Source organism: Mauremys mutica, chromosome 1 (genome assembly GCF_020497125.1).
Source record: "Mauremys mutica isolate MM-2020 ecotype Southern chromosome 1, ASM2049712v1, whole genome shotgun sequence".
Classification (NCBI taxonomy): Eukaryota; Metazoa; Chordata; order Testudines; family Geoemydidae; genus Mauremys; species Mauremys mutica.
In genome coordinates this window covers 305,331,469-305,355,731 of record NC_059072.1, presented here as the reverse complement: position 1 = coordinate 305,355,731, position 24,263 = coordinate 305,331,469, and the positions used below count along the sequence as shown (strand labels likewise).

Sequence of the window (24,263 nt, the reverse complement as noted above, 5' to 3'; positions counted from 1 at the left end):
AAGCAAATAATTATAGAAAGTACATACATAAAACTAGACTCACTTCTTTTGCAATGCCCTTTAAAAATGAATTCCCAACAACCATAATAAAAATGAAAGCTCAACAATACAAGCCCTTCAAGATGTGTATATAACTACCTAAGTAAGGATATGATATTGTTTCCTTGTACTCCCTCTTCTTTCTCAACTTTGTTTTTAGTTTACGTTACTTGTGTCTTGTCTCCTCTTAAATTGTAATCTGTTCACTGCAGGACCTGGTTTGTTGTTTTTTTAATAGTAGTACACCCGACACACTTTTGGAGGTATATGAATAATAATAGAATGTGGAACAATCTATTAAACATCACAAATAGTGTACATCAGTCCAAAATGCAGGGAGTAGTGAATCATTGGGGATAAAGGAAAGATCTCATCCGAAATTTCATCCATAATTAAATAGAAACTGAACCAAACGTTTGGGGTTGAAAGAGTTTATTTAACTTATTTTAATATGTATTTTCTGCTGCATTTCCTGGTTTCAGACAAAATGGAAAAAGGAGTTGATATCCTATTAGAAAGGGTGTTCTTGGGGTATTTTTGCCCCTGCTGGAAGTGTGACAGGCCAAAAATCTCATTAAAATATTCTCATATGAACTGGAGTCCAGTTCTATGGAGAAAAGGCAATCAAAATTCAAGAGTGCTTATCTGAACTGAAACATCAAACCTTAGATGATCTCCCCCCAGTACAAAATAAAGAAGGATTAAGGAGTTTAGGGGTACAGAAACTCCCTGGAGATTATGGTGAAAACAGATCAATACTATTTAATTATTTGTTTTGATTTATAATTACAAGACATAAGAACATAAGAATGGCCGTACTGGGTCAGACCAAAGGTCCATCTAGCCCAGTATCCTGTCTACCGACAGTGGCCAATGCCAGGTGCCCCAGAGGGAGTGAACCCAACAGGCAATGATCAAGTGATCTCTCTCCTGCCACCAATCTCCACCCTCTGACAAACAGAGGCTAGGGACACCCTTCCTTACCCATCCTGGCTAATAGCCATTAATGGACTTAACCTCCATGAATTTATCCAGTTCTCTTTTAAACGCTGTTATAGTCCTAGCCTTCACAACCTCCTCAGGCAAGGAGTTCCACAAGTTGACTGTGCACTGTGTGAAGAAGAATTTCCTTTTATTTGTTTTAAACCTGCTGCCCATTAATTTCATTTGGTGGCCCCTGGTTCTTGTATTATGGGAACAAGTAAATAACTTTTCCTTATTTACTTTCTCTACATCACTCATGATTTTATATACCTCTATCATATCCCCCCTTAGTCTGCTCTTTTCCAAGCTGAAAAGTCCTAGCCTCTTTAATCTCTCCTCATATGGGACCCATTCCAAACCCCTAATCATTTTAGTTGCCCTTCTCTGAACCTTTTTGAATGCCAGTATATCTTTTTTGAGATGAGGAGACCACATCTGTACGCAGTATTCAAGATGTGGGCATACCATGGATTTATACAAGGACAATAAAATACTCTCCTTCTTATTTTCTGTCCCCTTTTTAATGATTCCTAACATCCTGTTTGCTTTTTTGACTGCCGCTGCACATTGCGTGGACATCTTCAGAGAACTATCCACGATGACGCCAAGATCTTTTTCCTGATTAGTTGTAGCTAAATTAGCCCCCATCATATTGTATGTATAGTTGGGGTTATTTCTTCCAATGTGCATTACTTTACATTTATCCACATTAATTTTCATTTGCCTTTTTGTTGCCCAATCACTTAGTTTTGTGAGATCTTTTTGAAGTTCTTCACAATCTGCTTTGGTCTTAACTATCTTGAGCAGTTTAGTATCATCTGCAAACTTTGCCACCTCACTTTTTACCCCTTTCTCCAGATCATTTACGAATAAATTGAATAGGATTGGTCCTAAGACTGACCCTTGTGGGACATCACTTGTTACCCCTCTCCATTCTGAGAATTTACCATTTATTCCTATCCTTTGTTCCCTGTCTTTTAACCAGTTCTCAATCCATGAAAGGACCTTCCCTCTTATCCCATGACAACTTAATTTACATAAAAGCCTTTGGTGAGGGACCTTGTCAAAGGCTTTCTGGAAATCTAAGTACACATGTCCACTGGATCCCCCTGTTGACCCCTTCAAAGAACTCTAGTAACTTTAGTAAAACACGATTTCCCATTACAGAAACCATGTTGATTTTTGCCCAATAATTTATGTTCTTCTATGTGTCTGACAATTTTATTCTTTACTATTGTTTCAACTAATTTGCTCAGTACTAATGTTAGACTTACCGGTCTGTAATTGCTGGGATCACCTCTAGAGCCTTTTTTAAACACTGGAGTTACATTAGCTATCTTCCAGTCATGGGGTACAGAAGCTGATTTAAAGGACAGGTTACAAACCATAGTTAATAGTTCCAGAACTTTACATATGAGTTAAGTTTAAGTTTATCAATTAATTTCAAAATCTCCTCTAATGACACCTCAATCTGTGACAATTCCTCTGATTTGTCACCTACAAAAGCCGGCTTAGGTTTGGGAATCTCCCTAACATCCTCAGCCATGAAGACTGAAGCAAAGAATCCATTTAGTTTCTCCGCAATGACTTTATTGTCTTTAAGCGCTCCTTTTGTATCTTGATCATCCAGGGGCCCCACTGGTTGTTTAGCAGGCTTCCTGCTTCTGATGTACTTAAAAAAACATTTTATTATTACCATTTGAGTTTTTGGTTAGCAGTTCTTCAAACTCCTTTTTGGCTTTTCTTATTACATTTTTACACTTAATTAGGCAGTGTTTATGTTCCTTTCTATTTACCTTACTAGGATTTGACTTCCACTTTTTAAAAGATGCCTTTTTATCTCTCACTGCTTCTTTTACATGGTTGTTAAGCCATGGTGGCTCTTTTTTAGTTCTTTTACTGTGTTTTTTAATTTGGGGTATACATTTAGGTTGGGCCTCTATTATGGTGTCTTTGAAAAGCATCCATGCAGCTTGCAGGGATTTCACTTTAGTCATTGTACCTTTTAATTTCCGTTTAACTGACCCCCTCATTTTTGCATAGTTCCCCTTTTTGAAATTAAATGCCACAGTGTTGGGCAGTTGAGGTGTTCTTCCCACCACAGGGATGTTAAATGTTATTATATTATGGTCACTATTTCCAAGTGGTCCTGTTATAGTTACCTCTTGGACCAGCTCCTGCGCTCCACTCAGGACTAAATCGAGAGTTGCCTCTCCCCTTGTGGGTTCCCGTACCAGCTGCTCCAAGAAGCAGTCATTTAAAGTATCGAGAATTTTTGTCTCAGCATTTCATCCTGAGGTGACATGTTCCCAGTCAATATGGGGATAATTGAAATCCCCCACTATTATTGAGTTCTTAATTTTGATAGCCTCTCTAATTTCCCTTAGCATTTCATTGTCACTATCACTGTCCTGGTCAGGGGGTCGATAATAGATCCCTAATGTTATATTCTTGTTAGAGCATGAAATTACTATCCATATAGATTCTATGGGACATGTGGATTCACTTAAGATTTTTACTTCATTTGATTCTACATTTTCTTTCACATATATTGCCACTCACCCTCCCCCCACCCCCTCCGCCGCACGACCTGTTCTGTCCTTCCGATATCTTTTGTACCCCGGAATGACTGTGTCCCATTGATTGTCCTCAGTCCACCAGGTATCTGTGATGCCTATTATATCAATATCGTCCTTTATCACGAGGCACTCTAGTTCACTCATCTTAGTATTTAGACTTCTAGCATTTATATACAAGCACTTTAAAAAATTGTCACTGTTTATTTGTCTGCCCTTTTCTGATGTGTCCGATTCTTTTTTATGTGAATGTTTCCCATCTGATCTGGCCCCTAGATTATCCTCTTCCATCTCTCCTCTTGACTAAAACCTAGAGAATCTCTATCAATAGACTCTCCTCTAAGAGAAGTCTCTGACCGATCCACGTGCTCCTCTGCAGCAGTTGGCTTTCCCCCATCTCTTAGACAACCATTCACAGCTATCAGTCCTTCACAACAGTTGGAATAGACTGCTCCAACAATCACTAATAAAAATAATGAATGCCAACTAGTAACAACCCAGATCAAGGTTAAAAAAAAATCCCCCAAATGCCACCCACACTATACCTAAATATCAAAGAAAACAGATGGGCTTTACAGCTGTAGTCAATACCGTAAGTTTGTTACACAAATTTAAAGCAGGAAGTGCTCTACTTTTAGGTGAGTGGAGGCATAGGTGCTAGAACTCAGGGGCAGCTCCAGGCCCCAGCACGCCAAGCACGTGCTTGGGGCGGCAAGCCGCCGGGGGCGCTCTGCTGGTCGCCGGGAGGGCGGCAGGCAGCTCCGGTGGACCTCCCGCAGGCATGCCTGCGGAGGGTCCGCTGGTCCCACAGCTTCGGTGGAGCATCCGCAGGCGTGCCTGCGGGAGGTCCACTGGAGCCACGGGACCAGCGGACCCTCCGCAGGCATGTCTGCAGGAGGTCCACCGGAGCCGCGGGACCAGCGACCGGCAGAGCGCCCCCCGCGGTGTGCCGCCATGCTTGGGGCAGCGAAATTGCTAGAGCCGCCCCTGTTAGAACTAAGGGTGCTGCTGCTGCACCACATGGTTCAAAGGCTCCCTATCACCTCATTGGATCAGTTCCCATGATTTTAACAAATGCAAAGGAAGCCAGAGGTCTTTAGATAAATAATCTAAGTTATCTTTAGATAAACAGAAAATAATGATGCATAATCTGTTTCCAGTGGCACTTCCAAACAGGGAAGGGGGAATGAGGGATTGTCTTGTGGCTAGAGTACTGGAATATGACTTAGGAGAACTGAGTGCAAAGCTGGGCTCAGCTACAGGCTTCTTGTGCAACCTTGAACAAAACACTTAATCTACTCTGTGCCTCAGTCTCCCTTCTGGAAAATGGAGTGCTGTGAGGATAAAATTGACCAGTGATTGTAAGGTATTCACATACTATGGTGATGAGGGCCATATAAGAACCTAGGTAGAAGAAGGTACAAGCCCTGGCTGGAGGAGCTCAATCTACAGACAGAGAGTAGGGAGGAAGGGATGCTATGTGTTAGTGGGGTGGTAATTGGCCACATCAAGTAGGTAGCTTGTTTTATTTTCAACATAACACATAAATTATTCTCAGTTACCCTCAAACGTCTCATGATCAGTTAGCTAGTTTCCCCACAGGCATCCTGGTACACACGTTACAAAGGAATAGGCCGTAATCCTGGAAGAGCATTTATTTTCACTATTTAATCTAGACAGTGTTTACCTGATTGGATGCTTTACTTGGGATGCTTTTCTTTCAAACAGGTTATTGAGGATAATTGTAGCTTCCAGCTCTTGACAAATAAAAATGACATCAGGGTGTTGGTGTCACTAGGCATAACTCTAGGTAACTCGGGGGGGTGGAAGACCACGATTGTCGATGAAGCCCCCCTGCTCTGGGTCTAAGTGAACCAAGGGTCTTCCATGATGAACTTTAACCAACCTAAGTAGCTGCAAAACAAAATGTGTAACAGTCAGCTAACAGCTCAAGGCAGTCTGAAGCGGTAGTGATAAGGGAAGCCTACATGCCTCTGTGAAGGACAAGATAACAGGTCTGGGAGAGTTTGCTAACAAGCTGCGAATGTTGCTTACTGTAGCTGCTACAGGGTGAGGGAGGAGGCGGGGGAAGAAAGGGGAGGGAACTAAGCTGAAGCAAATGACTTGAATATAAAAAGGGAAAGCTGCTTGTATATGCGCGCTTGATTTGAGAGGTGCCAGTCTCCTTGCACCGCTTTGAGATCTCAAATAAACTTTGTCTGCTTCTCCACCCTGGTGTGTTCACTGGCGCGAAGCACACCGGGCAACGAACCCCGCTGTTGCCCCCTCGGGCCCTCTGTGCCGGCAACAAGGGTATATATGCAGTGTTGTCATCAGGATATATATGTTATATGTATTATATTTATTATCAAGATACATATACATATTACATATATATAATAAATATCTGTTGGCGAGTTGGTTATGACATCAGTGAAGACCTGGAAATAAAATTATAAAAATCTAAAAGTTACTAATTCAGTTTAGGGTTAGCATAAAAGCTGCAACCTTTAGGATGGAAAAAGCTGTATGTTTACGATTTTACCAGCATGTACCATTACGAGACTTATTTATTGTTTTCCTAAAAACTTTACCCTGTAAAATATTATCAGCACATGCAGCTACTTTACTCAGCATCCTATACAAATGAAAAATGTATTTTTTTTTAAACTAAGCCCTCCAAATGATAAAATGAGAAAGCTGGTATTTATTTAAAAAAGACCCTATTTGGTCTGCCCTCCTTTGCTGTTGCTACCTTGCAGTTTATGACATCTAGCTAGTGGGAGGTCTGACAAACTGAACAAGGCAGTGAGCAAGAAATTACATTCCTGCTGAAATCAGTAATCCCTTTGTGGAGGCTGCTCCTTCTATTGGGTGTGATTTCTTCTGTGTCACTTTGAGAAGGGCTCTAATATTATTATTTTAAGTGTAGTTTGCCTTTGGGGAGGGAGGAGGGGAATGCACAAGGAAAGAGACAGCAAGCTGTCCATCTCTCAGAAGAAAAGAACAAGACTTGCAACACAGGAACTGGCTTCACTATAATGTACAGTGTAGAAGTCAACAAAACTGTTATCAAAATACAATCATTTTTGTACAGACCGAAGAGAAAGGACACAAAAGTGGATAACACAGTGAAGGATACAATAAAGCAGGGTACAAAGTGACTGTCATGCACTTTGAGTGTGGGCTCTGAAGTACAATGTAAGTCTTACCTTATCTTGTATTTTTTTATACTTGTAGTACTTAGTCATTTTATTTCTATTTTGAAGCCACGCTGGACTAAAAAGTAATCATTACAATTACATATTAAAATCTATGTGGAACATTACTTGTAATTTTTGTATGAGACTTAAAATGATATTGTAATATGACAGAAGACAGAGACTATCAGCCATAATATTGAAGATGAACTATAAATAAGAGCATATCTAATTATTGTGAGAGTAAGATGCTGAATGGAATCTTTAATCAACTTTCTTAATGCAGAGCACAGAGAGCTCTGCTATTTTGTATGGCAAGCTATTTTCATACTGCTGTGTTTAAAACTGTGTGATTACAGTTACCAATAGCAATTAGGATGTAGCTACAGAAGGGAGTCCTGGTGGTTGCAAAAGTTTTTTGGCCAATGTTTTTGCTCTCTGAAGCCTCGAGTCCACATTTTCTAGCCTGTAAGTTAGTTTTGCTTTTCAACTGGATTTTTAACAGATGCTGATATTGGACTACATGAAACTGAAAACAAAAGTATTTGAGCAACCAGAATAATTCCATCAGTTTTCTCAGTCATATTAATGATGAAAAAACAATCAACAAAAAAAGAATCCCTTCTTTCCACCAGCATCAGCTTTGAACAACAGAGGAATATAAAGCCTGATGGTGACAAAGGGTTATAACTTTCTGTTTTTTCACTGTGCATCCTCCCCGGTTTCAGATTTAGCAATGGATATTCTTTGTGACGAGGAGAACCCAACTGCAAACTCCTTAATCCAATTAAATCATGAGAGAAGACTCTACAAAAATGGTTTTGTGCCTGGAGAGGTTAACGCATCTCATCTGTTTAACTTGACCGTGGACTCCGAAAACCTAACTAATCTTTCATGTGAAGGTAGCCTGACTCCGCCGTGTTATTCATCATTATTTCATCTTCCAGAGAAAAACTGGCCAGCTCTGCTGACAGTTATAGTGATTGTTCTAACCATTGCTGGAAATATTCTTGTTATCATGGCTGTGTCACTGGAGAAAAAGCTACAGAATGCCACTAATTATTTTCTAATGTCACTTGCAATAGCTGATATGCTCTTGGGTTTCCTTGTCATGCCTGTGTCAATGTTAACCATACTGTATGGTGAGTATCACTTATCTAACCTATTGCATACATTGAGTAGCTTTTTAAAAATTGCATGCACACACTGTTATTATTTCAGCTTGATAAGGAAAATGTAAATACAGGCTAGTTTTAAGGTATATTCTTGCCACCTCCCTGTGCAAGATGAAAAATAACTATAAAGGGTAAATGTATGTAAAGAACAGATGCAATATTTACACGTGTATTTAGTTTTAACTTCTAAGTATGGACATTTTAAACACAGTCCAAAATATCAATTTGCCACTTTGCCAGTTTGATTCTGATGGAATTGTCTTGTAATTTCTATCAGATATTGTGTCCTTTCTGTTGTATCAGTTTTATCTTTGACACATAGTTTTCAGTGTTACTAATAAATAAGTAATGTCCTGACAATTACTTTGCTCTGCAAATAGCCACAGAAGCATTAATGACTTGGTGCCCTCAGAGTTAAAATAGCCTGCCTCTACTTTTTATTTTATTTCATTTTTTAATCAAGCATTGCAATTCTAAATATTTATCTTTCCACTGAGATCCTTATTTACATGTCTACCTTTAAATTTCATTAGCTACCACGAAATGTTGGAATAAGTGTTTTGAAGGAGGCTGAAAAGTAGATAGACTTAATTGTGCTCAATTGTTAGTAACATTTACAAATTAATAATCAAATATCAAGATCTTTTCTATCTATTCTAATGAGTAATGTGAAAGTGTAAATTGAATTGTGACACAGTTTATTGAGATTGGTAACAGAAGTTTGTCATTTTGACCAAAATCCTCAGCAGCCTCTGTTACACAGCAGAGAAGGTTAAAAAGCAGCAGCCTAAGTGTTAAATAAAAATATGTTCCTATTTTTGTGTAATTTTCCTTCAAAACTTAGAAAAATACCCAATACAAGAAAAGAAGAGTCATGAGATGAAATAGCTTCTAGGCTTGTTTCAATAAGCTAAATCATCAGCCACTAAACTGTAACTTTAGGAAGATTTTATTAGGAAACAGCAATATAAGAGTTTATTTCCAAATCTCCCTCTTTCACTTTCCCTGTGATCTAGACAAACGACCCTAAATAGTATTATCAAATTAGGTTTGGAATTGGCATGGGTCTGTGACTGATTGTATCAGTAGTATCATTACCTTTGGTAGTGGGGAAGCAAATGAAAAATAGTGCCAGAGAAGCAGTAATTGCTTGATTTGTGAGATAAGTGAAACACTCAAGCCCTGGATGGTTCACTGACACATGCAACAGAGACTCCTGCTGGCCAGTCCCTGCCACTGAGGAAGCTAATCCCTGCCTCTGCTCAGAAATCCATATGAAATTGTGACCATTCATTTATTTTAATTGCAATATTTACATGCTCAAATGCACCCTTAATACACACACAGCAATAGGAGGGCAGCTGCATGATCACTGCAAAGGGGAAAACTCCATCCCCTCCATTTGACAGAGGCAGGACTCTCACTTTGCTTCTTCTCTATTTTTTCCTCTCTTTTTTCTCCTTTGCAGTGTGATGTCTTTTGCCAGAGGAAAGATCCCTTTCCAGGATACATGCCTTTGAAAAATCACTCTGTCATTCTGGCATGAGCTTTCCTAGAAATGCAGCATCAGCATGATACATTATCAGCATCACAGTGACCGGCAAACTGTTTATTCTAGAGAACCTCCCTCCCCCACCAGAACTAAGAACTTCACCCCAACTATCAGAGGCAAAAGGCCAGGAATCAGCCAGTTTCCAGACTCCCATTAACCTGTGATCACTATTATCCCAGGCACCAAAGCACTTCTGGTGCTATTTGCACTGAACTCAAACCAGAAGTCATTATGGCCCAGATCCTCAAAATCAATAGGAGTTGGGCACCTAAATACCTTTGATAATCTGGCTTTATGAGCTCAATCCTATAAGGAGCCAGAACCTTAAACTCCCATCATCAGGGCACTCAGCACCTGGAGAGTTGCTCAGCACTATTTCAGACTTTTAGAGTCTCATCTAATTCCAGATTAAGTCACTAAGAGTTTGGCCATTGGTTTAAGTGGGAACAGAAATTATCCCTTAGGTCTGAATTTCCTCCTCTACGTATAAATTACTAGCACCCCAGATCAAAAGCCTGGATACGAACACTCTAAACTTTAGAGTGTTGGAGAAATGGTTGAAATGCAGATTTGAATGTGGCTTGGGCCTCAATTTGAAGTGTGTATGTGGGTGTGTATTAATATACATACAATATTATTTGTATTTCAGTATTGGCCAGGACTCAAACAGGGATTGGGTCCCTTTTGTACTTGTGCTATACAACTACCTTCATAAAAAAAATGGCCCTTCTCTGATTTTCTATAGATACATACAAAAAAAATCCATTAAAAGACTGTTAAGGTTGCAAAGTCAAGGATTAAAAAGATAAGAAATGACAAAAATAAACTCTGCCCAGGCAGCTTTAACTCAACCTCCTTGTGCATAGTCATTACTATAACATTTTGTCCAACATCCCTTGGGAAGTCTGTAGCGGAAGCACGAGCAGAACGCAGCTCTCCTACATAGTAGTCCAGTGCCATGAACACAAGACAAAGGGATATTCCTTCATGTGGAAACTTGTTCCTCTACACGTATCATTAGTAGAGTTGGAGCCCAGGACCTTTCAATCCACTGCACAGATCTCTACTGCTTCTGCTGAAGGAGTAACTGGTAGTAGTAGGAGGAGGATGTTACTCTTTATGAGGACCAGCCACTAGAGAAGAACGTGACACGTTTCACCAATGTTATATAACTGTTTACTGTACAGCGGGGAATACTGGGAATCCAGAACCTGGGGTTATATTCCTGGCTCTGGAGGGGAATGTGCACAGCCAAACTCATAAGTTTGGCACATACCTTCAGAAAAGCATTGTGGCTAAGTGGCTGAAACTTGAGTCTACCATATTAGATCTATAGGCAAATTCTGGTCCCCAGTATGGTATATGGGGGCTGTAAAGGATGTAGAGTGGCCACCTGGGAAATTCCTCCAGTGCCGGGCCCCCGGCCCTACACTTCACATTCTTGCAGCCCTCCGCATAGGGACATGCCAGGGGAAGGAGGCAAAGCTCTGTGCTGCAGCAGTTCTGAGCTCTGAGGAATCCCATGGGCTGTAAATTAGAGCAGTCTCTGGGACCCCTAATTTAGGCTGGGGATGGACCCAGCTCTTAGAGTAGCCCAGACTCTGGGCAGTACAAAGGTGATTTAAAACCAACTTTCCTCCCCATTTCTCTATACAACACTTACTGAGAAGCACAGCACAGAATCTGGTGTCTTGGTTCTATTCCCAACGCTGTCACAAAAGACCTTGTGGTACTTCTCAGTTATCCCATCTGTAATATGGAGGAATGATATTTGCCTGCCTCCTCAGGTTGGGGAAGGCCTTGCTTAATAATAAGGACCATGAAGTGTACAGTGGAAGAGCTGAGACTAGAACTCACTGTCTCCCACTAGAACTCAGCACACCTTCCCTGGTGGGCAGAGCACATTGAAAGAGGAAGGGGAGCACTCACTGCTCCAGCCAAGAAAGAGGGAGAGCAGAGGAGTTCTTCCTATGGTTTTAGTGGAAGGGAGAGCTGTGCTCCCTTCAGCTTCCACTCACTTCACGCTCTTTGGCCAGTATTTCTCAGACTGAAAACTGAGACACACTTCAGAAAAATTAAGCCAATCACATTCCCCTTCCACCCTGTTATGTTAGCAGGACAACATGCAGAAACTTGCACTGCCCCTGTTCCACACACTTCCAGCTAGTCCTTCAAATGCCACACACACTTTAGGAAACTCTGCCCTGTGCCAAAGGGGTAGCAGCAGCTGCTGCTATAGCTTCCACATCATCTCCATCTGGAGCTCTAGTTCTCTGCCTGGGACCTGGTTAGCACTGTGGGACTGGAGCATGCTTAGTGCAAATGGAACTTTCAGAGATTTTAGCAGCAGGCTTCTCAGAAGATCTCCTGAGCATGAGCAAATGGCAATTTTCTTATAACTTGGTCTAATCGGTATGTATTTTCACAGGAAAAACAAAATGCACTTCTCTGCTCCCAGGACCGTCCCCCTGCTAAATTTGCTCCAAACCCTGCAGGTGCTAGAGCTCTTCAGAGAAAACTGGAGAAATGAGTTTACATTGACAAAAGTGCCTATTTTTCCCCAACATCTTTCTCAGAAATACCTATGTATATAGAATCAGCCTGAGGCAGAAAGCAGGCCAACAACATCTCAGCCCCAATGGTTAACTTTGGTAAAGTTATAAGCAATAGTAAAATTCATCCATCCATTTATACTCTGCTTAGCTGATGCTAACTTTCTCCTTTGCAGGATATACATGGCCTCTGCCTACAAAACTCTGTGCTGTCTGGATCTATTTGGATGTGCTTTTCTCTACTGCCTCCATCATGCACCTCTGTGCCATCTCTCTGGATCGCTATATTGCCATACGAAATCCCATCCATCACAGCCGCTTTAACTCCAGAACTAAGGCTTTCACAAAAATAATTGCTGTTTGGACCATATCTGTTGGTAAGTGAGGCAACATTTCAACACATAATTATAGATTCCTGGTTTTTGAGAGACTTGACACATATATTACAGATTAAAATTGTATCCCAGGCTGCAAGATTTTGTTTGCCATAATATTAGATATGGTGTAATATAGTAATTATATGATAAAAATCACCAGTGACAATGGCAAGTGGAGAGCAGCACTCTGCAGTGAAAGAACACACAACAAAGTCAAAACTGTTGTATTCAAGTTTCTCCTATAGATGTGCTTGTTTTCAGTACTGATATCTCCTACTACCTTGACACCATGAAAGAGCAAATGATCAGGACTGAAAAAAGAGCTCTCTGATTTTGCTGTAATTCAGTTGTTCCTGACACCTTACCACTATGACTTGTTTACAGCTGGGTTGCTTTTTTTGGTTTGTTTTTCGTTTGTTTTTGAGGCAAAGCCTATCTGCTCCTCCATGCCACCAAGGGCCCGAGACACATGGTTCCAGTGCTGTGCCACTGCATACTGAGTGAGCAGGATCTGGGCCTTTGTGCCTAGCAGTGTGAAGGATTTCCTCCTGGATCTCGGATGTCCCCTATACACCTACCCCTGTGTACAGACTGCACAGAAAAGTGTATATTTTAAACTATGTTAATCACAAATTCATAGGAACATAGGAATTGCCAGCCTGGTTCAGGCCAGTGATCTATCTAGTCTAGTATTCTGACTGACAGTGGCCAATACTAGTTGCTTTACAAAGAAAGCAGTTATGGAATAAACTGCTCACATGGAAAGCTTCTTCTCAATCCCCATTAGTTAGAGGTTGGTTTATGCCCTGAAACACAAGGATTATGTTCCCTTTCAAAACCCTTGGAGGGTTTTTTGTTTGTTTGTTTCCTTTCTATCATGCCGTTTCAAGAGTTATAAACACCCATTGTGGTAATAGAAAGCATTATACAAATAAAAAATTCAGTAGCATTTAACCATCTAGAGTTTTTTCTCCCACCAATGAACATTTGATCCACATATTTTCTGTGTTATGATAGTGTACTACTAAAAACTGATAATAACATGGCCCTTATTAGAAAGCAATGAAGTGTGGCATGTTTCAAAATGACAGAATCTTGCTTTATGCAGTGTTGTAGCTGTGTTGGTCCCAGGATATTAGAAAGACAAGATGGGTAAGGTGATATCTTTATTGGACCAACTCCTGTTGGAGAGAGAGACAAGCTTTTGAGCTACACAGAGCTCTTCTTCAAGTCTGGGAAAGGTACTTGGAGCATCACAGCTAAGTACAAGGTGGAACAGATTGCTTTGCGTAGGAAGTTAGCACATATTCTAAGGGACCGTTCAAGGTGGAGTGGCCTGTTAAAACCTCTGCAGTCATAGGACCAAAAAGGAGGGGTTAGTGGGTTACAGATTGTTGTAATAAGCCATAAATCCAGTGTTTCTGTTCAGTCCATGAGTTTTAGTGTCTAGTGGAGTTATGAATTTAAGCTCCCAGGCTCATCTTTTGAAAATGTTGTGCAGGTTTCCTTTGAAGATGAGGCTTAATAAGTCAGATATAGAGTGATTGCTTTGTGAGAGGTGATAGGTTGTTTTTGTCTTTAATCATTTTCTGGTGTGACTTCATTCAAAAGCAGAGTGATTGTCTGGTTTCATCCACATAGTTGTTATTGAAGCATTTAGTTCACTGGATGAGGTACACCACATGTTGTGATAGGTCTGTGTAGGATCCAATATTTACAAATATTTTCAAGACACTGGACAACCCTCAGATATCCACCCCAAATACATTGTCATCCCATTTTATCCTCACCCATAACAATTGTACATTCAATAACAAACACTTTGTCCAAACCATGGGAACAGCCATCAGTACTGGGATGGCTCCCCAATGTGCTAACTTCTTCATCTTGAAGAAGAATTTCTGGACAAATACACCATGAGGCCAATGACATGCCAGGGATATATCAATGATATTTTCATTCTCTGGACAGGTGACTTAAACTCCCTCATAGATTTCCACCATAAGTTCAACAAACATCTACCATCCATTAAACTTTCTCTGGAACACTCCCACACTAGCATCAACTTCCTAGATACCATGATCAGCGTCATCACTGGAACCCTACAGACAGCCATATACAAGATCATGATACCTACCTTCACCGATCCAGTAACGATCCCAAACAGACTAAGAAATCTGTTATCTACAGCCAGGCACTCAGATCCCATAGAATATGCTTTGAGGAGGAAGTCTGGGATATACACCGTAACACTCAAAAATGCCTTCACCAAACAAAGACACTCCACTAGAGAAGTAGATCACATCATGGAACGGGTCACTCGAATACCCTGAGAGAACCTGCTTCAATATAGAAATAAAATCCTCTCCTAACCCACACCCCTAGTTGTCACCTACCACCCCATACTGGAACCCATATGGGTATCATCAAAAAACTACAACCCATACTCGATGCGGACACCATCCTGAAAGAAATCTTTCTTGAACCCCCTCTTCTGGACTGCAAACAACCCCACAACCTCTCCAAACTCATCATCAGAAGCAAGCTCCCCACAGACCAGGACACACCTATTCAAAGCAGCACCAGACCTTGCCAGAACAACAGATGCAAAACCTGCAGACCTATCTCAACTGCTACAATGATCAACACGCCCCATAACTCACCTTTCAAGATCCCTGGGTCCTACAAATGCCTATCATAACTTGTGGTGTACCTCATCCAGTGCACTAAATGCCCCAATAACAATTATATGGGTGAAACCAGGCTATCACTATGCTCTCGAATGAACTCACACAGGAAAATGAAAAAGACAAAACCACCACATCACTTGTGGGTGATCACTTTTCACAAAGCAATCACTATATATCTAACCTATCAGGCCTCATCCTCAAAGGAACCCTGCACAAGTCTTTCAAAAGACGAGCCTGGGAGCTTAAATTCATAACTAAAAATCATGGACTGAACAGAAACACTGGATTTATGGCTTATTACAACAATCTGTAACCCACTAACCCCTCCTTTTTGGTCCTATGACTGCAGAGGTTTTAACAGGCCACTCCACCTTGAACGGTCCCTTAGAATATGTGCTAACTTCCTACGCAAAGCAATCTGTTCCACCTTGTATTTAGCTGTGATGCTCCAAATACCTTTCCCAGACTTGAAGAAGAGCTCTGTGTAGCTCAAAAGCTTGTCTCTCTCTCCAACACAAATTGGTACAATAAAAGATATTACCTTACCCATCTTGTCTCTCTAGAATCAAAACTCTTATGTTTTGATAACAAAACCTGTGATGTAATCCTGGAAGTCAAGTGGGATGATATGGTGCAACCTGTCTATCTCATTTACATATCGTACCTAATCATAACAGCTGTTAAATTAAATATATGTATACTAAAATCCAGTTAACAGACTGAGCAGTGAGAGGAATGGAATGGTGCTCAGTTGCCTTGTTAGTACTGTGGTAACATGATGCATGGAGAGACAAGCTGAAGGAAGAAGATTCAAGCCCCCGAGACGGTGAATATGTCTTGAATGTGATGTGCTCTGGGAAAGAGGGAAGGAGGAAGCTGCACAATAAGCAGTGGAGCGGCAGCGTGGCATCTGGTTATCCCTCATCTCCAAAGTAGAGTGAGTGTGCACCATGGCAGATTGCCACATAAAAGGGACAAAGAAAAATGCCAGCCCCATAAGGAATCTTAATGGTCTCAGCCCTTCAGTGCAACTAACTGTCAATCAATTGTCAATGCAGTGTAACCCTGTCCTCCTCTAGCACCCCCTTGCCTGCAAAAATCTGCCGCAGCAAAGTTAGGAAATGGCTTATGAACAAAGAGATGCCTTATCTATCATTTACCAATCTCCAGGCTCCCCGTGCTACTTATAGGACTTCGTCTATGCATTATTTAACTCTTTGCAGTTCCACACAGGTACAATTAGCACAGGCAGACCTAAAAATGCAATGTAATGTAACTTCATTAAGGGATTCTGTCAGGAGAGAACAGATTTATCATGTCCCCTGAGACTCTGCCTTCTGGGTCCCATTTTGTTTGTCAGTCTGCTGTACCCCTATTCCTGTGGCTTGCAGTTAGGCCAGGACCTCTGTTGCTTTGGAGAGTTTTTGTTATCTCTGTTATGGATGAGCTGTAGGGTATATGGGTAAAGGAAAGAGATTAAGGCCTTAATACTCTCCTTCACTGACCTTTGCTCAGCACAGGTTAGGTGGGGGTCATGCCAATCAGACAACCAGTTACAACTTCCTGATTGTCAAGTTACTCTGGCCCCTGGCCCAGGGGCAGCTCCAGGCCCCAGCACGCCAAGCGCGTGCTTGGGGCGGCATGCCACGGGGGGCACTCTGCCGGTCGCCGGGAGGGTGGCAGGCAGGGTGCCTTCGGCGGCATGCCTGCGGAGGGTCCGCTGGTCCCACGGCTTCGGTGGACACCGGACACGCCTGTGGGAGGTCCACCGGAGCCGGCGACCGGCAGAGCACCCCCCGCGTGCTTGGGGCGGCGAAATGTCTAGAGCCGCCCCTGCCCTGGCCTCTGCCCCAGTGTAAATTAGACCAACAGCTCTGGCATAAATTAGTGGCTGTTCTTATTTATGCCAGCTGACTATGATCTCCAAGGCACCATACATCAGATAAGAATTGACAAAGCTCAGGTGCCATGCCCTCTGTGCTGGGGGTGCAGATGATGTAGGAGTTGGCTGTGCTGTATGCCAACATAGACCTCAATCATGCCAAGGAAATTCTCAGCAGGCCAGCTAAAGCCAGATTCCAACCTCTTTGCATCACCTGAATGGTACAGAGTGGTAGGAGTAACAGGAGAGAATCAGGCCCAAGGTGTCTCTCTTCCACTTGCTGTAACCTGAAATCAGGAGTAGTATTGTTGCTTTATGTTAGTTCTGTAGTTCTGCCTCTTTTAATAGCTTGGACACTGTTTTTCCTTGGGAGAGGAAGGTGCAGGCTAGATTGGAGGGCAAGATGAGGGGTTGTTGAAGAGGGACAGCTAGGAAGCTACAGTGTTGGTTGATGAGTGGTGTAATGATGTGTTTTATGAATAAAACAAAACCTGAGCTATTTGTGAATTGAACTGTAGTATGTGAAATTATAACGAAGTTGTGTAATGAGGCACAAACTCTCCTCTTTTCTTGGAGAGCTCAATAGAGTGGTCACTATAGTACGAGCCAAGGAAGAGAAGGTGCCAGGAGTTTCCTGACTTTTTCTGATCAGCTCTGCAAGATGAATAACTCTGGATTTTTGTTCCTTTTTCTTTTCTATTTTAAAAAGAAATCTGAGTGTAGGGGCAGGGGATGTGGGCAGATTTTCAGAAAGTGATGAGCACCTGCAACCAGATTCCTTTAAGGTGTCTCAAATTGGGCACCCAAAAAATGAATGCAGTCAAAATCACTAGATACTTATGAAAATCTTGGCCAAGGAAATTAAATATTAAAACTAATTCAACAATGAGGTTGAAAAATCAAGCATTTCAAAGTCATAAAATTCTGGAAGTTTCTATCACCATTATATAATATTTTTGTTCCTGATTTCCTGTTTAAATATGAACTTTAGTGAACTCTAGTTTTATTAGGGTCTGATCCAAGCAACACTGACATTAATGACAGTCTTTCCGTTGACTTCAGTGAGCTTTTGGACTGAGCTCATAATGTATTACATAACAATATGGGACAGGAAATGTGACTTACCTGACTTCTGAAAATCTTGATGTTCTCAGCCTAAATTTTGTATTAAAACGAGTTTTTATATTTAACAGCAGAATAACATTAAGCCAGCAGCCTTTATTTCTCTAGACCATGAAGTGCCAAGGGCAATTGGTTTAAGATAGAATCTAATTACTGTAACAGATTCTAATTCTGTCTTTAATTCTTAATTCAAACAGTACCCAAAGTGGCTGGATAATTAGGTTATGTGTGGCTATTGCAGGGGCAGGCCTGTTATTCTAGAAACCTTAAATGTCTAAACACTGAAAATGATTCAATTTATTTTAGAGCATAGAGGTGATATCTGAATATAGGTGTCAAAAACTAGACATTATGACTTCTTGAAATGTATTACAGTGGTCTATGTGAAACCCAGTTCGATAACATTCAGCTAGCATATGTGGTACTATAAATAAAGCCGTCACTGTAAAACTCCATAGAAGCTCAAGAAAATTAATCTAGTTCACTTCTTTTGAGCAAAATTTTGGAATCTAAACCTAAGAAACACAATCCCCTATAAAAAGGCTAAAAACCAGCCTTCTCTCCTTTTAGCAGAACTTTGAAAACAGTACATAAAATAAAAGTTAGAGTAATAAATATGAGTGAAACCTTAACATCATTCCTCAGTTCTTAGCCCTCTTTGTTAAAAGATTCATCTTCCTATTGTGATCTAAGTCATGTGAAGTTTGATGAAGGCCAAATCCTCTTAGCTGAGTTTCTCTCTTCTCTTATCGTTCCTTCCTCAGCCTACACATCTGTTCATTGCCTTCAGGCACTCTCAGCTCTCCCTAGTCAGTAGCCACGTAGATTTATACAGTAATTTTCCTCCAGAAGGATCCCAAATAGGGCTGGGGAAAAATGATGAAAAAAACTTTTGCAACATTTCTCTCAAAACTTTTGCCAATTCCTTTTCCATAGTTTTGGAGACTTCAAATTTGTGATTACTGCAAAATGTAGATGAGCATTTCCCAAAGCAGAAGTCTAGTAAGGCCAAAGGACCTCCCTCCAGTATTGAAGGGGTTAATGGCCCCTGGTGGGCACAGCCAAACCCACCCCAGCCCTCCCACCTTACAGGAAGTGCAAGGGCAGGGCCAGAAGTAGAAGAGCAGTGTCCTGGAGTTCAGTTGTGGCTGGACCAGGGAAAGAAGCAGACATCTCTCCAAGCCCTCTGCAGAACCATCACCTGGCTGCCGGAAGCGAACGCACACCTTAGCCACTAGAGATGGAGGAGCCCAGGGAGCAACCAGAAGAAATGTTGCCTGGCCACTAGATTGAAAAGCCGATCCCCACAGTGATGGAGCATTCTCTCACCAAGAGTGGTGGGACGTAGTCCAGAGAAAACGGATCTTGTTCCAGTTGTGCTGCTGGGAAGCGAGGCAGCATGCTCCAGTCATTTTGTTATGCTCCTGCAGACCCAGTGGCAGGACCATCCGCCACTTTTAGGGGCATGAGCTGGGACCTGGCGGAGTAGGCTTGGCCTGGGTCTCCCTACCCCCTGCTGCCACCCCACACCTGAGGTGTCCGCCAACTCAACCTAAGCCAGAAGGCCTACACTAGGGACTGGGAGACTGTTTCCTGGCTCTGCCCCACCCACGGGGCCAGAGTCCAAATGACTATTGATTGCCCCAGCAAGGGGCCGAAGCCCAGACCTATGGCCATTCGCCTCACTGAGAGGGGTCGGCCCCAACACCGAAAGGGGAGATGGCTACAGGAAGGAACAGCCTAGGGGGCATGGAATGGCGGTAATGTAACTTTCCTCTATGCTGCCTAGCCAATATGGCAGGGCTGAAGGGAAGTGTGATTGGTTTTATTTTCCTGTAAGGGGGAGACTCAGCTCTCAAAAGCTAGGGAAGTGCTGATGTAGAGGCTCACAGTTTTTCTTGGACCTTGCTACATAATCCACTCCTCTTTTGAAATTTTTGTGCCAAGTACCATAGCAGCTCTTTCTGAGGAACAGAGCAATGCTAAATAGCAGCACACACGTCAGTGATGTATTATACACACTGGATCCGGTGGGAATGGAAGCAGACAGGGAAGCATTGTCACTTCATTCCCCCTGTGGAGCTGACACAAGCATCTGGATCAGAAGCTTTACCCCAAGATCCTCCACCCCATAGTAGAGAGCCAACCTGAAGAACTGGCAGATGCAAGCAGGGCATTATCTACCCTCTTATTTTTCAGACCCCTTCTCAATACTACTTCTTCCATGATGCCTACAAGTACTCAGCCAACTAATTAAAGGCACATTAAAGGGCAGCTGGGCATAATATAAGAGCATTGATTAATTTAGTATATTGTTAAAAGTCCCTAAATTTGTATATAATTACATAAACAAGGTATGTTAAAAGACCATTATTAAGGTTGCAAAGTAAACACTCAAGAATTAGGTTAGCCAGAATTAAAGCTGCCCATTCAACCTAAACTCACCCCCTACGTGTATATGCATTATGATTAGGGCCCTACCAAAGTCATAGTCCATTTTAGTCAATTTCACAGTCATGGGATTTTAAAATAGTCAATCTCATAGTTTAAGATGTTTACATCTGAAATTTCACAGTGTTATAACCATGGGGGTTCTGACCCAAAAGATTGTTGTGGGCAGTCATAAAGCTATTATAGGTGGGGGATGAGGGGGGTAGCAGGACTTCCACCCTTACTTCTGCGCCCAGCTCTAAAGTTAGTGCCACTGCCAGCAGCAGCGCAGATGTGAGGATAAGAAGGCATGGGGAGGGTCGTCACTTGGGGGGGCAGGGCCGGACTTTACAAAGGGTCAGGGGGGTGTCATGGTCTGCCACCTCCAGCTAGCCCAAGGCTCTTTTAGCCCCTGAGTGCTGGGCCAAGAGCCAGGGAGGGGCAGGGCTGGGGGATGCCCCAGCCGGGGGCTTCTACTATGCACCAGGCTCCTGCTTCTAGTCCCGATAGGGCTGGGAAGGGATGGGACTTCCTATTCCCCTGCACAGGCCGCTCCAGGGATGGGTCAGACCCGCCTCTGGGAACCTCCCCCAGCTGCAGGAAGCTTCACCCAGCTGGGCTCTGAAGGTAGCACTGAGGCAGAGCTTCCTGCAGCCCGGGGAGGCTCCCGGAGGTGGGTCTGACCCGGCCCCGGGAGTGGCCCTTGCAGGGGAAGAGGAAGTCCCGTCCCTCCCCAGCCCAGCCAGGACCAGCAGCTGGAGCCTGGTGCATGGTAGGACCCCCCTGGCTGGGGCACCCCCCCAGCCTGCCCCTCCCCTACAGTGCTGAATCATAGAATATTAGGGTTGGAAGAGACCTCAGGAGGCCATCTAGTCCAACCCCCTGCTCAAAGCAGGACCAACACCAACTAAATCATCCAAGCCAGGGCTTTGTCATGCCGGGCCTTAAAAACCTCTAAGGCTGGAGATTCCACCACCTCCCTAGGTAACCCATTACAGTGCTTCACCACCCTCCTAGTGAAATAGTGTTTCCTGATATCTAACCTAGACCTCTCCCACTGCAACTTGAAACCATTGCTTCTTGTTCTGTCATCTGCCACCACTGAGAACAGCCTAACTCCATTCTCTTTGGAACCCTCCTTCAGGTAATTGAAGGCTGCTATCAAATCCCCGCCTCACTCTTCTCTTCTGCAGACTAAATAACCCCAGTTCCCTCAGCTTCTCTTCATAAGTCATGTGCCCCAGCCCCCTAATGTGTAGGACCCATTAATCAATAATAATTATACCAATATAAAATTCATTACTGTAGTAGTAGACCTCACCAAAATTGGCTACTGATGAATTAATGCCCACTTAATTCATAAATGGTCTTGGGGAAAGTCAAAATTATTAACTGCAATAGTGTCTGTTTCTGTATAGAGTAAGCATATATATTAAGCATATATTAAGAGACAGAGAGTTTAATGTCAAAAGTATCCACTAATATGGGGTGCCCAATTTGAGAGAGAGGTCTGTAAAACAGGCACATCAAGATCACACCTAAATCTGCTTTGAAGATAAATTATTTCCCATTTTCCACTTAAGAGATTTCTTTGCTTAGATTTGGTTGATTTCTTTCAGCCCAGAAGAACATATGCATGTCTCATCCACTAGACTAAAATCCTATCACAAATATCTCCCCCCTCCACAAGGGTGTGCAGTAAAAAATATTTTTCATTTTAATATTGTAAGTAGTTTTCAGTTATACTAAGAGGTAGTTTTACTGACTTAAAATAAATCCCATCCTGTGTATTGTCCCTTTTAAAAACTGCACAAAGAAATTATATTGATTGAAATTCTTTCCAGAGTCTTTAAATTTGACAACATGGAGGTAAAGAAACTGTAATATTCATGTATAAAAAAATCAAAGGATTTATTGGGATATCGTAACAACTCCAGCACCACTGGAGGGACTAAAACTCCTGATCATATACAACAATGTAACATCAAAAATATATACATAACTTAGCACTAAGACAAATACAACATCACCTATTGAGAGAGGTGCCATCTACACTAATCATTACAAAACATCATAAAAAATCCTTAAGGCCAAATCTTCAAAGCCACGCACAAAGGGAGAGCAAAAAAAATGCCTGAATCACCATTGTCTGGGCAAAAAATTATAACTGCTTTTGGTTTGCAGTAAGCCCCAGAATCATCCAGATTCTCTTTGTGCAATAATTCACAGTAATCAGTTAAGATAAACATGTTTTAAATCAAAATCCAGTCATAGTATGGTGCCATGTACTAGTAATTATTCCTCTCTCTGAAAGGCGATACTGTGTGATATAGCAAGATGTGTGTTACATAGGGGAGTCCAAAACGGACTTCACTGGAATTGGAATAGTGAGTGGAGGGCCCAGTGCAAAAAGCTTTTTATATATAGTGTATGAAATGCAGAACGTGTGAACAGTCTACCCTGAAACTGTACCAGTAGATCTATATAATAGTATAGAGTGAAGTGGGACTCCTCTATGGACAAAGAAATGTACCAGTTACGTGAATGTCTACAATAGGAGAAGGTGGGATTTTTACCGAGCAGAAGCCTCATGAAATATAAATGAACAAAAAGAAAATCACAAGAAACCATCTTGAGGTTTATAAATTCTGTCATCTGTACTTTGTAATTGCACTTTAATTGCCCTAGAAATTAAAAATAGTGTCATTAAAACTGTATGAAGTAACTATTCTGTATGAAGTAACAATTTCAAGAACACAGAATTTTTAAAGTAAATTTAAAATTGCATAGAGCAATTTCATAGCTTCTCTTATGCACTTTAAAGAATTATACTTCGTTACACCCACATTTTAAATTTTAAGTAATTAAAAACTGGGAAGTTAATCTTAACATTTATATTATAGAATCAAATCAGTGATTTTACTCTATTTAGCATGAATACTGCAAGCTGTCAAATACTCATACTTCATCTAAACTTTCCCCTGTTCGTTTGCTGGTCTGCATAGCTGGTATCATTTCCATTTTATACTGCACACTCTTGTGGTGAGGGGAGATATCTGTGATAAGATTTTAGTCTAGTGGATGAGACATTTCTAAGACAAAACAGCTAATAAAAATCATTATTTTTTCAAAGTTATTGCAACATCTTCCCAGTTACCTATAACAAATTAAGAAATACTTGTCAGCTGCTCCTTACAAAGTTCTTTGGCACCATCAGTGGAAACAAGACCAACAAACTCTTCTGCCTCGATAAAGACAGTTCTTCTTGGCTCAGAACTGGATTCTACAATAACACAAGAAGCTTTTCTGTAACAGCCCTCTAGAGCTGTAACTTTCACAGTACTCAGAGTTTTAAAGAGCAATTAAATCACATCCACTACGGTTATTAGAAGGGGTTTTTGTTTTTGTTTGGGTTTTTTTGCAGCAGCAGCAAAATGCCTCTTGTTATGAATTTGTATCTAACCTCAGCCTCGTAATGTTCTTTCAAGTTGGGAATCACTCCCATGATCAAGGGCTGATTTACTTTATGTTGGGGGGAAAAACACCTCCCAACGTTTTTGTGCAGCTTTATACTGCAGGTGTGTTGGGTAAATATTACAACTCTCATCAAAGGAGATTACGTTTCATTCAGTGTGTCCAAACTCGTGCTGAACCTGCCGTCTTTCTTGAACACTTAGCCTTGCC

At 41.7% G+C, this 24,263-nt stretch overlaps 1 protein-coding gene across 2 annotated transcripts in view; it reads left to right on the top strand.

Moving 5' to 3' along the window:
• Positions 1 to 6,696: 6,696 nt before the first annotated feature.
• Positions 6,697 to 24,263, top strand: part of HTR2A (5-hydroxytryptamine receptor 2A) — a 39,791-nt gene continuing 22,224 nt past the window's right edge. Inside the window, exons 1-3 of one of the 2 annotated variants that reach the window (XM_044990034.1) lie at positions 6,697 to 6,800; positions 7,305 to 7,701; positions 12,255 to 12,455. In XM_044990034.1, coding sequence (XP_044845969.1) covers positions 7,470 to 7,701; positions 12,255 to 12,455 — 433 coding nt within the window. In that variant the 5' untranslated portion in view covers positions 6,697 to 6,800; positions 7,305 to 7,469. Of the gene's footprint in view, positions 6,801 to 7,304; positions 7,942 to 12,254; positions 12,456 to 24,263 lie in introns of both variants that reach the window. The other variant, XM_044990026.1, reaches the window with a different exon arrangement.